Raw genomic sequence first — 14,881 nt, forward strand, 5'->3', positions numbered from 1 at the left:
TGGGGCTCCTGCAATGGTGCGTCACATTGGCGCAACACTATCATCATCTTCTGAACTGTCCTGTGCAACTGGCTCAGGGCCAATATGCGCAGAAGGTGAAGCTACTTGCTCTGTAGTAGTTGCACTAGATGATGCCACATTTGCAGCAGGGGTTTCACCCACAGTCGGTGTGACTGTTGGTGGAACCACAGTGGGTATCGAGAAGTATGGTTCTTCAACCATCGGAAACGGGACATACATCCTCTTTTCCTGAAGGTCAACCTCTCTGAGTACCTTACTCCCCTTGATCATGTCATCCTCTAAGAAAATGGCATGTCTGGTTTCTATGAACTTGTTTTGTCTGTCAGGGCAGTAGAATCTGTAACCCTTTGATCTGTCAGGGTAGCCAATAAAATGACAGCTAGTGGTTCTCTCATCTAGCTTTCCCTGTCCAGGATTAAATATTCTAGCTTCTGCTGGACAACCCCATATATGGAAGTAGTTGAGCGTGGGTTTTCTGCCAGTCCACAACTCATATGGAGTTCTAGTCACTGATTTACTAGGAACTCTGTTGAGTATATGCATAGCGGTTTTTAAAGCCTCCATCCATAGACCCAATGGCAGGTTAGAGAAACTTAGCATACTCCTTACCATATCCATTAGCGTTCTGTTACGCCTTTCGGCAACCCCATTCTGTTGTGGTTCGCCAGGTGTTGAATACTGAGCAACAATACCGTTTTCTCTTAGGAACCTCGCGAAAGGTCCTGGGACCTGGCCATACTCGGTATGACGCCCATAGTACTCCCCCCCACGATCTGATCGAACAATCTTTATCTTCAAATCGTGTTGATTCTCTACTTCAGCCTTGAACTGTTTAAACTTGTCTAAAGCTTCTGATCTTTCCTTAATTGGATAAATATAACCGTAGCGAGAGTAGTCATCTGTGAAGGTTATGAACGAGTTAAACCCATCTACTGTCCTAACTGGAAAAGGACCACAGATATCTGTATGAATAATTTCTAACACTCTCGTACTATGCTTAGCATCTTTCTTAATCTGCTTCGCGAATTTACCCTTAATGCAATCTCTGCATTGCTCTAAGTCTGTGAAATCTAGGGGATGGAGAATCTGTTCCTTAACAAGACTTTCTATTCTCCCCCTCGAAATATGGCCCAAACGATAGTGCCATAATTTCGACGAGGTTTCTCCATCACTTCGTTTTCTTTTCCTGCCACTGTTGGCTGGATCATTTTCTGGTATATCTAATACATTAACAACATCACTTTGCGAAAGTAAATAAAGCATATCTCGTCGGATGGCGAGACCAACATCTTTATTATCAAACTGAATGACACATTGTCTATCACCAAAATGACAATGAATGTGCTGATCATCTAATCTAGAAACCGAAATAAGGTTCCTTCGCAAGGAAGGTACATAAAGTACGTCTCTCAACAACAGTACAAAACCATTAACTAATTTAAGATGTATATCTCCAATGGCCTCGACTGCTGCTTCAACTCCATTTGCCACTCTAATTGTTCTTTGGCCCTTTGGGAGCCTTTGGCTTGTACGGAGTCCCTGTAGAGAGTTTGCAACATGAACAGTTGCACCTGAGTCAATCCACCAAGAATAACTGGGATATTCTAAGTATAAAGACTCATTTACAAAAGTAACTTGGTCCTTACCACTCTCTAGTAGATACTGCAGGAATTCAGGGCACTTTCTCTTGTAATGACCTGTCTTCTTGCAATAGAGGCAGGTATCAGGGGGAACTGAGAAACTGCCTCCTTGTCTTGGCTGATTATTATTGCTCGAGGAAGCCTGGTTATTCTGTTTACCTTGCTTCTTGAACTTTTTCTTTGAGTTCTTGTTCTGTCTGGGGACATTGCCTTTGATGAGATTGACAGAGTCTCCAGTCTGCTTTAACCTCTCTTCCTCCTGGACACACTGTGCCAAGAGTTGGTCTATATTCCACTTATCAGTGACACTAGTGTTGTACTGTATGTGAAAAGTCTCAAACTCCTTGGGCAGAGACTTCATTATCATAAATACTACAAATTCCTCGTGTAAAGGAGACCCGAGGTATTTGTTTATCTTAGCTACGATGGATATCATTTTCTGAATGAATGGTCTGACACCATTTCCATCGTATTTTGCATTGACAAATTCTGTCATTAGAGAGCAAGCATAAGCCTTAGAAGACCCTTGGTGATGAGAGGCTACCCTCTCAAGGTATTCTTTGGCAGTCTCGCACTCTGGTATGGAACTCTTAAGAGGCTCCTTGATGCTCCTCTTAAGAATAATCATACATTTGTCATTTGATCTCTCCCACTTGACCTTGTCGATGCTGTATTGCATCCACCTGTGGTCATAGTTGGGAGTGCCCACTGTGGGCTCAACTGGTTTATCAAACCTCAGTGCGTAATCTATCTCACCCACTGTGGTTATCATGTCTATATCCTCCCGCCAAGAATGGTAATTACTACCATCTAGCGGTTTCATCTGAGCAATCTGGCTAATCAGCATGGCGGTATGAGCACCTTTGCAAAATTAAAACAGAAAATATTTAGGACATCTGAAATAAATACTGAATACTGAATCATAGAACATGCATGAATTAAATATTCAACGTTGGTCAAATAATAACCATGCCATATCTATGAAAATTTCTGATCACAAAATTTCTAAACCATCGTTGGATGATATAGAAAACATAAACTTGTATTAAATTGTGGTAACAATATTCAACGTTGGTTGAAATATTCAATCACCACAAAATTTTCTGAATTCTATGCAATTTAAGCAATAATCAATCCACGTTGGTTTCATAATTAACTGGAAAAATTGCATAAAATATAAATAAAGTACCAAAGTACGCAGCGGAATAAAATAGTCCATAAATATCTCTGAAATTGTCTAAATCTAGAAAAATATTTCTGTACTTTTCTGAATTTTCTAGCTATTTTTCTAATTTCTTTTTCTGTTTTACTAATTCTTATTTCCAGGATAATAAAAAAAATATCGCTGAAAAAAAATGGCTGGCTGTGTGGCCAGCCGCGCGCTGGTGGGCCAGCTAGGCCTTTCGGCCGAGCGTGTAAGGAGGCAGGCACGCCCAGGCCGCAACCTGGGCCTGGGCTGCCGATTTGGCCCATCGCGCGCGTCCCATTCTCCTCCAGTTAATCTCGTCCGTCAGTGCCGATCTAACGGTCCAGACGCACTTGCGCGGCTATAAATGGCGGGGAACTCGGGACCGTTAGGAAACCTAGCTCATATTTCTGTTCTTTCATTTTTTCTTCAGCCGCCACAAAAAAATCCGGCCGACAGAGTGGCCGTCCGCGCGCCTTCTTTGTGCCGGCTGCTAGCAATGGAGATGCGCACTGCGCGCTGCATACATGCATGCTACTCCTTTTTCTTTGCATGCGTGCTGCATGCTACTTTTCTCTATCTTTTTTTTTAATTTCTCTCACGCCGCTGTTTTACTCTCCCTCTGTTTCTGTTTTGGCCGGCGACGTTTTTTTTTTAATAGCAACACAAGAAAACTAAGACAGCAGAGCAGACCGCTGGAAAAAAAAAGGTCGGTCTCTTGACCGTCTTCTACATTTGAACTCGGATCTGATTATTCGAGCTTTTCTGTGATGTTATTTTAGTCCTGAGGCCCTATGGATGCGTCTGCAGTGCTCTGCGCACTTGATCCGATTTCTGTAAACGTTTTCTGATCACAGATTTGAGCCCAAAAAAAACGATATTGGGCCTTTGGACAGAGCGTGCGGTTTTGGGATTATTTCGGTTAGAGTTCAAAACCCTAACCCTATCTGTGTTTCTTATTGACTTTGTTTCTTGGCCGCGGATCGTTGGATCCATAAGCCTGTGCATCGTCTCTGTTGACGGCTTAACCGATTAGGGTTAGGTCATAAACCCTAACCCTAGTTAGTTGTGAGAGCTCTCTGGTTTGAGGCCGAGACACACTGTGTCTTTTAGAGTGGCCAGACCTAAAATCTTAACTCTAACCCGAGAGCATGAAACTCTTTCTATCTATTCTAATCTCTATTCTCGGGTGATGAATGATGATAAAAAAATGAGTTCATCACATATATCCGAGACCTTTCTGTGATCTCATAAAACGATGCGGATTAGGAGATCTAGGGTTCTTAGGTGGCCTCTGATACCATTGCTAGAAATTACTGGTGCTTAGGATCGTTTCCTAAGTCCCTAGAATACCAATCCGTGTCTAAAATACCTCGATGATGAGTAGATCTATTCTACTGAGGGGTACATGTATACATACCGTCGTTGTTGTTCCTAGCCATCATTGCGGCGGCGTCTTGCAGCGAAGACCCGCCTCCTCCTTCTTGTCGATCTCCCTGCTGGTGTCGAGGAGATTGGTTCCCGTCGTTGATCGGCGGTGGATCAGCTCCTCCAATGTTGCCTGCAGGGGGAATCTCAGATCCCGATGGGATAACGGGGATCTGAGACATAGTCACAGCGATTCCAGTCACTCCGAGCGCCTAGGGGATCGGTTCCTCTCAAAGTGTCGATTAGGGTTTGTGGTCGAGCGATTAGCGTTGGCTAAACCCGTCGGCCCCCTTAATCTATTTATATGGCGTCGTGTGACCGGGGGCTGCAACCAACGGTTAGGATAGCCCCCCCGATCAGGGGCGCGGTTTGACGGTTAGGATTAACCCTACCCCGGTTACTGTTAACCGGCTAGTGTAGAGGACACATCCTAACACCCATGACTTCTTCAGGCACGAGCAGAGCATTCCTCCATTCATGTCCACCCGGAGAGACGTGTCAGGCACATCCTCCTAGTAGTTAAAAAAGCTGTTCGAAGAACGTGCTATGGGATTGAGTTTTGATCGTTCTATCCAACCAAATACAGTATAGCAGAAAACATATTACGATTGTATATACCAAGCAATAACAATGAATTAGGCAGCAAATAAGCAGACAGTGACACAATGTAATGTCAATGGAGCACTTGGTTAGTTAAGTGCCTACTGAGTTCCAAATAGGTTAATAGGGATAAGGTACGAGGTATGTGCATATGTGACATGAGTGTTCATACTGAGTTCCATATAAAGCATGACCATGAAGACATGTGCACATAAAATAAATAGATCTAAACATGCACATCATCATACTAATTAAGATTAAAACTTACTGTACCAGAACCGTGTATAAACAGATTATTACCCAATATGAAATACATAATTAAAGGGAGATGGTCGTACATTTCTTTCTTGGCGGCAATCAGGTAGAAAAGACGACGTCAACGTTCAGTACCGTCTCGTTCTTGCCAACGACGTCAAGCGCCCATGCAACAAGGAGGAAGACAAGCTGCGGCGATGAAGTTGACGAAGATGACAAGTCAAGTGATCAAGCAATCATGCAGAGCACTTCCTAAAACCCTTACCCGCCCTCTCCAGTACAGAATCGCAGAGAACAACAGTTATGGTGGCCTACTTTCTCATTCGCCGATGCACACCGATAATTGGGGTGAAGTAGTGTACACGGGGACGTGGCAAGGAAAAAGAGGCAAAACCCTAGATGCATTGGTGTGTGCTATTCATCTACGACATCACTCGTACGTAGTTATTAGGAGAAACCACGCTAGGGTTTTGACGTCCCAAAAAACGAGTCAAATCCATAATTTCCAAAAATCTGCATAAAAATCTGTAACAGATTAAGTTCCCAAAAATCCACACCAAAAAATCCATAACAGAATAAGTTTTCCGCACTCGAAAATTTGCAACAGATTAAGTGGAAAAACAAAACTGCAGAAGAAAGTTGTGTGCCTGCAAGACTTAGACCCCCCCCCCCGATTTCGGCGAACCATTCACGTGCATGACGTGCGCCCATGTCCTTCACCACTCCATGCCCAACCCCGTCTCGCTCTAGTCCATCGAGGCAAGATGAGTGAAAGTGCCTTTTAGGGTACTAAGGACATGTATGTCGCCTAGAGGAGAGTGAATAGGCGTTAATAAAAGCTTAAACTCTATTCGAACTTTCTTACTTGATTTGCAGAGTCTTATGCAGCATAAAGATGCCCTTGTCTCAAAAGATATCTTCACTTCCCAGAAAACATAACAAATATAAGTAGAAAAGTGCATCACTATGGTTTGATTAAGCCTCAAATGCTTGCTTACTCTATGTTAAAGTTAGCCAATCTGGCTTGGAGTATATTTCAACTCCTTCCTTTGTTTGCTCAAGTTTATCACTAAGGTGACAAACTGAGACTTTCACTATACCTTGATGAGAGTTACAACAGAACCGAGGCTATCAAAAATTGGTAGCTCTTCGATAGAATTGAATGTGTCGCTCAAGGTCACACTAGCTCTTCTATGCAGCAATAGTATGACACATACGCCTATCTCTTTGGCTAGAACACATGCCAATCACTTGATCTATCACATAATACACAAGCGAGGGATAGAATATAAGTATGCACTTATTCTCCACTTGCTTGCTGCCTTGTTGTTCTAGCTGGGGTCAAAATGGGGTCTATTTATAGCCCTAAGGGCTAAAATAGTCGTTCCTGCAAATCAGGAAAACCTGTTGTCCATGAGGTCACCGGACTGGTTTGGTACATCACTGGACTGTCTAAAGTCCCGCGATCACAAAGATCCTAACAGATACCTTCCAAACTAGACTGGCACCAGACTGGACCAGTGCACCATGGACCCTTGCCACGTCAGCTAACCATTGGAGTCGCACTTGCCCTGCCTGAAGTAGCCATTGGACCAGGAGGTCCAGTGCACATGGACCCAAGGTCCAGTGCACTAGGCCGCTAAATCTTCAATTCTGACCACTCTAGCAAAGTGGTCCGGTGTGCCAGGCTACCAAGTCTTCAATTCTATCCTAGTACTCATACCGACAAGATGCATCTTCTTTCTTTGGAAACCTGTCTCGAAATAACCTATGAGTTAAGTGTGCTTGTCCCAAAGCAATCTTAGGATGGGTGATCGGCTCGGAAGTCTTCTCAGGTGTGCATGAGTTAGAACAAAGTGCGCACAAAAGGCTCGTGTTGGTATGTCGGGATGGTTTATGATCCTAGAAGACTGCTAGGAGTAAGTACCATAGGTTAGGTAGTGGACGGGGTGTTACAAATAGTATTAGAGAAGACCCACGCGGTTTCACGGGCGTGTGTGGGCTATGGTTTCAGGTATATGGCGCATATGGGCCTAGAGTGGTCACATATCAAGTCATATGACAACACTAGACATACAGACGTGACTGAAAGGGAAATGTGCCTTTGAGCCATTTCTATAATATTTTGGTGATTAAGTGCCCAACATGTTTAATTAAGTTCTTTTATGCCAAATAAAGTGATAATTGCAAATCAAGGCAAAAGGTATGTTTCTAGACTTGGTGAATTGTTTTATGTACTAACATGGTTATCCAAGTGCTAGAAACAGTGCTGAGAAGAAGAGAATCGAATTGCAAAAAGACTTGGCTGTGTGCAGCCAAACTTCAGCTCAGTCTGGCACACCGGACTGTCCGGTGGTGCACCGGACAGTGTCCGGTGCGCCAGGCTGGTCTCCGGTGAAATGGCTGCTCTCAGGAAAAGGATCAGCGATGTACGACTAAAATTCACCGGACTGTCCGGTGGTGCACCGAACTGTTCGGTGAGCCAACGGTCGCCTGATCAACGGTCGGCCGCGCAATCTTCGCGCAACACGTGGACTGCTCCAACGGTCAGCTGGTGCACCGGACAGTGTCCGGTGCGCCAATTAGCCCAGAGGAGCAACGGTCGGATATGCCAAATTTGGAAGGAGATCGCGCACCGGACAGTCTACAGGACCTGTCCGGTGCGCCACTCGATAGAAGGCAAGGATAGCCTTCCATGTTGATCTCCAACGGCTCCTAGCTGCCTTGGGGCTATAAAAGGGACCCCTAGGCGCATAGAGGAGACACCTAAGCATTCACTAAGCATTCTAAGACTCCCACACTCCGCCTCCGCGCATTTGATCGATTGTGTTAGTGATTTGAGCTCCGTTCGAGTTGTGAACTCTCTGTGCTATGTTTAGAGCTCAAGTCTTGGCTTGTGTGCGTGTGTGTGCTACGAATTTGTGTGTTGTGTGTGTTGCTCTCCTAGCCTTACTCTTGTGCCTTCTTTGTGATCTTTATTGTAAGGGCGAGAGGCTCCAACTTGTGGAGATTCCTCGCAAACGGGAGAAAAACTATAAGGAAGAAAGTCGTGGTATTCAAGTTGATCATTGGATCACTTGAAAGGGGTTGAGTGCAACCCTCGTCCATTGGGACGCCACAACGTGGAAGTAGGCAAGTATTACTTGGCCGAACCACAGGATAAAAATCGTGTGTCACTTGTGTTGCTTTCTCTGTGATTATTGTGTTCACAAGAACTCGCTACTTAGCCGTACTAACACCTTAAACTAAGTTTTTGTGGCTATTAGTGTTTAATTTTACAGGATCACCTATTCACCCCCCTCTAGGTGCTCTCAATTGGTATCAGAACCGTACTCTTCATCTAAGGGACTAACCGCCCAAAGAGATGGATCCTAAGGGAAAGGGGATGGTGGTCAATGACAAGGAAAAGGAGTCTATCCTCAACGAGCCAAGAGACGACAAGCCTACTGACTCAGGCTCGAGTCAAAAGAAGAGGGAAGGGAAGAAGAAGAGGCGCATCAAGAAGATCATATACTACGACAGTGATGCCTCGTCTTCTTCACCACACGACGACGATGACTCTTCAAAAAGGAAAACGGTCAATCAAAACTATTCATTTGATTACTCTTGTATTCCATTTAATTCAAACGCTCATTTGCTATCAATTCCACTTGGGAAACCTCCACACTTTGATGGAGAAGACTACTCTTTCTAGAGTCATAAAATGCATAGTCATTTATTTTCTCTCCATCCTAGTATCTGGGAACTGTTGAAAACGGAATGCATTTTGATAGTACTGACAATCCCGTTTTCATAAATGAGCAAATTCATAAAAATGCACAAGCTACTCCTGTCTTGATAGCTTCACTTTGCAGGGATGAATATAATAAGGTGAGCGGCTTGGACAACACCAAGCAAATATGGGACACCCTCAAGATATCTCATGAGGGAAACGACGCCACCATGATTACCAAAATGGAGCTGATAGAAGGCGAGCTGGGAAGATTTTCCATGATCAGGGGAGAAGAGCCAACACAAACCTACAACAGACTCAAGACCCTAATCAACAAGATCTGAAGCTATGGAAGCACAAGATGGACAGATCATGATGTCGTCCGACTCATGCTAAGGTCATTTACTGTAATTGACCCCCATCTTGTCAATCTTATTCGTGAAAACCCCAGGTACACAAAGATGACGCCCGAGGAGATCCTTGGAAAGTTTGTGAGCGGGCGCATGATGGTGAAGGAGGCACGATATGTGGATGACGCCTTGAACGGTTCACTACCCGTCTACGAGCCACAGCCTGTTGCGCTCAAAGCAACAAGTAGCAGGGAGGCGCTACCTAGCAAGGTGGCACAAGTTGAGGCTGCTGGGCTAAATGAAGATGAGATGGCTCTCATCATCAAACGCTTCAAGACCGCGCTTAAAGGACACAAGGAGTACCCCAACAAGAACAAAACAAGGGGAAAGTGCTCCTGCTTCAAATGCGGTAAGACTGGTCATTTTATTGCTCAATGTCCCGATAATGAAAATGACCAGGGACAAGAAAGACATGGGAAGAAGGAAAAGAAGAACTATAGGAAGGCGAAGGGTGAGGCGCATCTTGGAAAGGAATGGGACTCTAATTGCTCCTCATCTGACTCCGATGATGAAGGATTGGCTACCACGACCTTCGACAAGTCTTCGCTCTTCCCCAACGAACACCACACTTGCCTCATGGCCAAGGAGAAGAAGGTATGTATTCGAGATTCTCCTAAGTACTCTACTTCTAGTGATGAGGAATCCTCCGATGATGAAGTAGATTACTCTAGTTTATTTAAAGGTTTAGATAGATCTAAAGTAGAGAAAATTAATGAATTGATTGATACTCTAAATGAAAAGGATAGACTTTTAGAGAAGTAAGAGGACATTTTATATGAAGAACATGATAAATTGGTTAGTGCTAAAAAATCTCTTGCTCTAGAAATTAAAAGAAATGAAATGCTATCCTCTGAGTTGTCTACTTGCCATGAATCTATTTCTAGTTTAAATAATTTAAATAATGATTTGAATGCTAAACTAGAGGAAGCTAGTAAAATAAGTTCATGTGTAGAGCATGTTGTCATTTGTAATAGATGTAAGGATTTAGATGTTAATGCCTGTGATGAACATCTTACTGCTATTACTAAATTGAATGATGAGGTGGCAAGTCTTAATGCTCAACTTAAGACTTGCAAAAGTAATTTTGATAAGTTAAAGTTTGCTAGGGTGCCTACACTATTGGTAGACACCCCTCAATTAAGGATGGACTTAGTTTTCGAAAGGAAACCAAAAACTTAACAAGCCAAAAGGCTCCCGTTCTCAACAAGGAGAAATGGAAGGCCCCTATGGCTAGTAGTCCTCAAAGGAATCATCCTTTTATTTATGATAGGAAAATTGCTAGTCATAATAAGAGTTATGTTCATATTGCTTACAATGACTCACATGCTATGTTTGCCTCTATCTCTACTTTTGTGCATGGTAGAAATAGGCCTAGGAAAAATCATGTTGTGCATCATGTGCCTAGGAAAATGTGTAATAAACCTACTACTGTTTTTCATGCTTGCAACACTTCGTTTGTACTTTCATGTAAGAATGAAAGAGTAGTGGCTAGGAAGTTGGGATCCAAATGCAAGGGAGACAAGACTTGTATTTGGGTTCCAAGAATTATTGTGACTAACCTTGTAGGACCCAACAAGAGTTGGGTACCTAAAACCCAAGCTTAAATTCCTTGCAGGTTTATGCATCCGAGGGAGAAGAAGATGTTCACCTCCTACGTCAAGAACAAGGATTCCCAGGATTCGATCATCTTTGGAGATGGGAACCAAGGCAAGGTCAAAGGCTTGGGCAAGATAGCCATCACCAACGAGCACTCCATATCGAATGTATTTCTAGTAGAGTCGCTTGGTTACAACCTTCTGTCTGTAAGTCAATTGTGTCACATGGGTTACAATTGTCTTTTTACAAACGTTGATGTATCTGTCTTTAGAAGGAGTGATGGTTCATTAGCTTTTAAGGGTGTATTAGACGGCAAACTCTACTTGGTTGATTTTTCGAAAGAGGAGGCCGATCTAGATGCATGCTTAATTGCTAAGACTAGTATGGGCTGGTTGTGGCATCGCCGTCTAGCACATGTTGGGATGAAGAACCTTCATAAACTTCTAAAGGGAGAACATGTGTTAGGACTAACCAATGTTTGTTTCGAGAAAGATAGGCCTTGTGTAGCATGTCAGGCAGGGAAACAAGTGGGAAGCACTCATCATAGCAAGAATGTGATGACAACATCAAGACCACTGGAGCTTCTTCACATGGACCTCTTCGGACCCGTTGCCTAACTTAGCATCGGGGGAAGTATGGTCTTGTAATTGTTGATGATTTTGCCCGCTTCACTTGGGTGTTCTTTTTGCAGGATAAATTAGAAACCCAAGGGACACTAAAGCGCTTTCTAAGGAGGGCTCAAAACGAATTTGAGCTAAAGGTGAAAAAGATAAGGAGCGACAACGGGTCTGAGTTCAAGAATCTGCAAGTTGAGGAGTATCTTGAGGAGGAAGGCGTCAAGCACGAGTTCTCCGCTCCCTACACACCACAGCAAAATGGTGTGGTAGAGAGGAAGAACAGGACGCTTATCGACATGGCAAGAACGATGTTTGGAGAGTTCAAGACGCCCGAGCGGTTTTGGTCGGAAGCTGTGAACACAGCTTGCCACGCCATAAACCGGCTCTATCTGCATCGCCTTATCAAGAAGACCTCCTACGAACTCCTTACCGGTAACAAACCCAACGTCTCCTACTTTCGTGTATTTGGGAGCAAATGTTACATTCTGGTGAAGAAAGGTAGACATTCTAAATTTGCTCCCAAGGCAGTAGAAGGGTTTTTACTAGGGTATGACTCAAATACAAAGGCGTATAGAGTCTTCGACAAATCATCGGATTTGGTTGAAGTCTCTAGCGACATTGTATTTGATGAGACTAATGGCTCTCCAAGAGAGCAAGTTGATCTTGATGACATAGATGAAGATGATGTTCCAACGGCCGCAATGCGCACGATGGCGATTGGTGATGTGCGACCACAGGAACAACAGGAGCAAGATCAGCCATCCTCCTCCACAATGGTGCATCCTCCAACTCAAGATGGTGAACAGGTATCTCAAGAATAGGGACAGGATAAAGGGGGAGCACAGGAAGAACAAGTGATGGAGGAAGAAGCATTGTGTGCCCCTTCAACTCAAGTCCGAGCAACGATCCAACGACATCACCCCGTTGACCAGATTCTGGGTGACATAAGCAAGGGAGTAACTACTCGCTCAAGATTATCTAACTTTTGTGAGCATTACTCGTTTGTCTCTTCTATTGATCCTTTCAGGGTAGAAGAGGCCTTGCAGGATCCGGATTGGGTGTTGGGCATGCAGGAAGAGCTCAACAACTTCAAGGGAAATGACGTTTGGAGCCTGGTACCACGTCCAAAGCAAAATGTTGTGGGAACCAAGTGGGTGTTCCGCAACAAGCAAGACGAGCACGGGGTGGTGACAAGAAACAAGGCTCAACTTGTGGCAAAAGGTTATGCCCAAGTCGCAAGTTTGGATTTCGAGGAGACTTTTGCTCCCGTGGCTAGGCTAGAGTCTATTCGAATTTTATTAGCCTATGCCGCTCACCACTCTTTCAGGCTATTTCAAATGGATGTGAAGAGCGCTTTCCTCAATGGGCCAATAAAGGAGGAGGTATATGTGGAACAACCCCCTGGCTTTGAGGATGACAGGTACCCCGACCATGTATTCAAGCTCTCTAAGGCGCTCTATGGACTTAAGCAAGCCCCAAGAGCATGGTATGAATGCCTTAGAGATTTCTTAATTGCTAATGCCTTCAAGGTTGGGAAAGCCGATCCCACTCTTTTTACAAAGACTTGTGATGGTGATCTTTTTGTGTGCCAAATTTATGTCGATGACATAATATTTGGTTCTACTAATCAAAAGTCTTGTGAGGAGTTTAGCAGGGTGATGACACAAAAGTTCGAGATGTCGATGATGGGCGAGTTGACCTACTTTCTTGGGTTCCAAGTGAAGCAACTCAAGGACGGCACCTTCATCTCCCAAACGAAGTACACACAAGATCTTCTCAAGCGGTTTGGGATGAAGGACGCCAAGCCTGCGAAGACACCGATGGGAACCGACGGGCATGTCGACCTCAACAAAGGAGGTAAGTCCGTTGATCAAAAGGTGTACCGGTCCATGATAGGTTCATTGCTATATTTATGTGCTAGTAGACCGGACATTATGCTAAGTGTATGCATGTGTGCTAGATATCAATCTGACCCCAAGGAATGTCACCTTGTGGCCGTTAAGCGAATTCTTAGATATTTAGTTTCTACGCCTTGCTTCGGGATCTGGTATCCAAAGGGGTTTATCTTTGACTTGATTGGATACTCAGACTCCGATTATGCCAGGTGAAAGGTTGATAGGAAGAGCACATCAGGGACGTGCCAATTTCTAGGAAGGTCCTGGTGTCTGGAGTTCAAAGAAACGGACACTCGTTTCCCTATCCACCGCTGAGGCCGAGTATGTTGCCGCAGGACAGTGTTGCGCGCAACTACTTTGGATGAGGCAAACCCTCCGGGACTTTGGCTACAATCTGAGCAAAGTCCCACTCCTATGTGACAATGAGAGTGCTATCCGCATGGCGGATAATCCTGTTGAACACAGCCGCACTAAGCACATAGACATCCGACATCACTTCCTGAGAGACCACCAGCAAAAGGGAGATATCGAGGTGTACCATATTAGCACCGAGAACCAGCTAGCCGATATCTTTACCAAGCCGTTGGATGAGAAAACTTTTTGCAGGTTGCGTAGTGAGCTAAATGTCTTAGATTCGCGTAACTTGGATTGATCTATAGCATACATGTGTTCTATGCCTTTGATCATGTTACTTTATGCATTTTGTGTTATCTATTTGTGGTGCTCAAGTTGTACAAAATCTCCCCGGACCTCACAAGTCCATATGCAATTGGTGCACATATTTAGGGGGAGACATGCTACAACTTGACCCTTTGAGACTAATCTTTGTGTTTGAGTCTACTCGATGTAGTCTCAAAAGTGAATTGAAAGGGAAAGGTGAACTTGGATGATGCAAAGACTTCCACTACACTCTGGTATTAGTGTACTCTTGAAAGGGAAATGTGCTCTTGGGCCATTCCTATTATATTTTGGTGATTAAGTGTCCAACACATACTAAGTGAGTTGAGTATGTGCCAAATGAAAAGAGAAGTGCAAATCGTGTAACAAGGTACGTTTCTAGACTTAGTACATTGTTTTGAGTACTAACATGTTTTGTCTAAGTGCTAGAAACAGAGAAAAGAGAAGAAGAAAAGGACTTGGCTCTAAGCATCCAACACTCAGCTCAGTCTGACACACCGGATAGTGTCCGGTGGTGGTGCACCGGACAGTGTCCGGTGCGCTAGGCTGGCTTCCGGCGAACTAGCCGCTCTCGGAAGAATTTGGCGGCGTACGGCTATAATTCATCGGACTGTCCGGTGAGCCAACGGCCATGGCGCTGCAACGGTCATCTGCGCCAAATTAGGAAGGAGATCCGCACCGGACATGCTACAGTGACTATCCGGTGCGCCACCCGACAGAAGGAAACTTTGGCCTTCCTTGTTGGCCTCCAACGACTCCTAACTGCCTTGGGGCTATAAAAGGGACCCCTAGGCGCATGGAGGAGCTACCCAAGCATTCACTAAGCAATCTAATACTCCCACA

The 14,881-nt window shown here is 44.3% G+C and overlaps 1 protein-coding gene across 1 annotated transcript; it reads right to left on the reverse strand.

The window, feature by feature from the left end:
* Positions 1–1,276: 1,276 nt before the first annotated feature.
* Positions 1,277–6,606, reverse strand: LOC118472237 (uncharacterized). Its single transcript, XM_035960121.1, has 3 exons — positions 4,268–6,606; positions 1,668–2,522; positions 1,277–1,560 (listed from the first exon to the last, which is right to left on the reverse strand). Exons 1-3 carry the CDS (start codon positions 4,455–4,457, stop codon positions 1,514–1,516), a joined length of 1,092 nt encoding a protein of 363 aa, XP_035816014.1. The 5' UTR covers positions 4,458–6,606; the 3' UTR covers positions 1,277–1,513.
* Positions 6,607–14,881: the final 8,275 nt, after the last annotated feature.

Source organism: Zea mays, chromosome 6 (genome assembly GCF_902167145.1).
Source record: "Zea mays cultivar B73 chromosome 6, Zm-B73-REFERENCE-NAM-5.0, whole genome shotgun sequence".
Classification (NCBI taxonomy): domain Eukaryota; kingdom Viridiplantae; phylum Streptophyta; class Magnoliopsida; order Poales; family Poaceae; genus Zea; species Zea mays.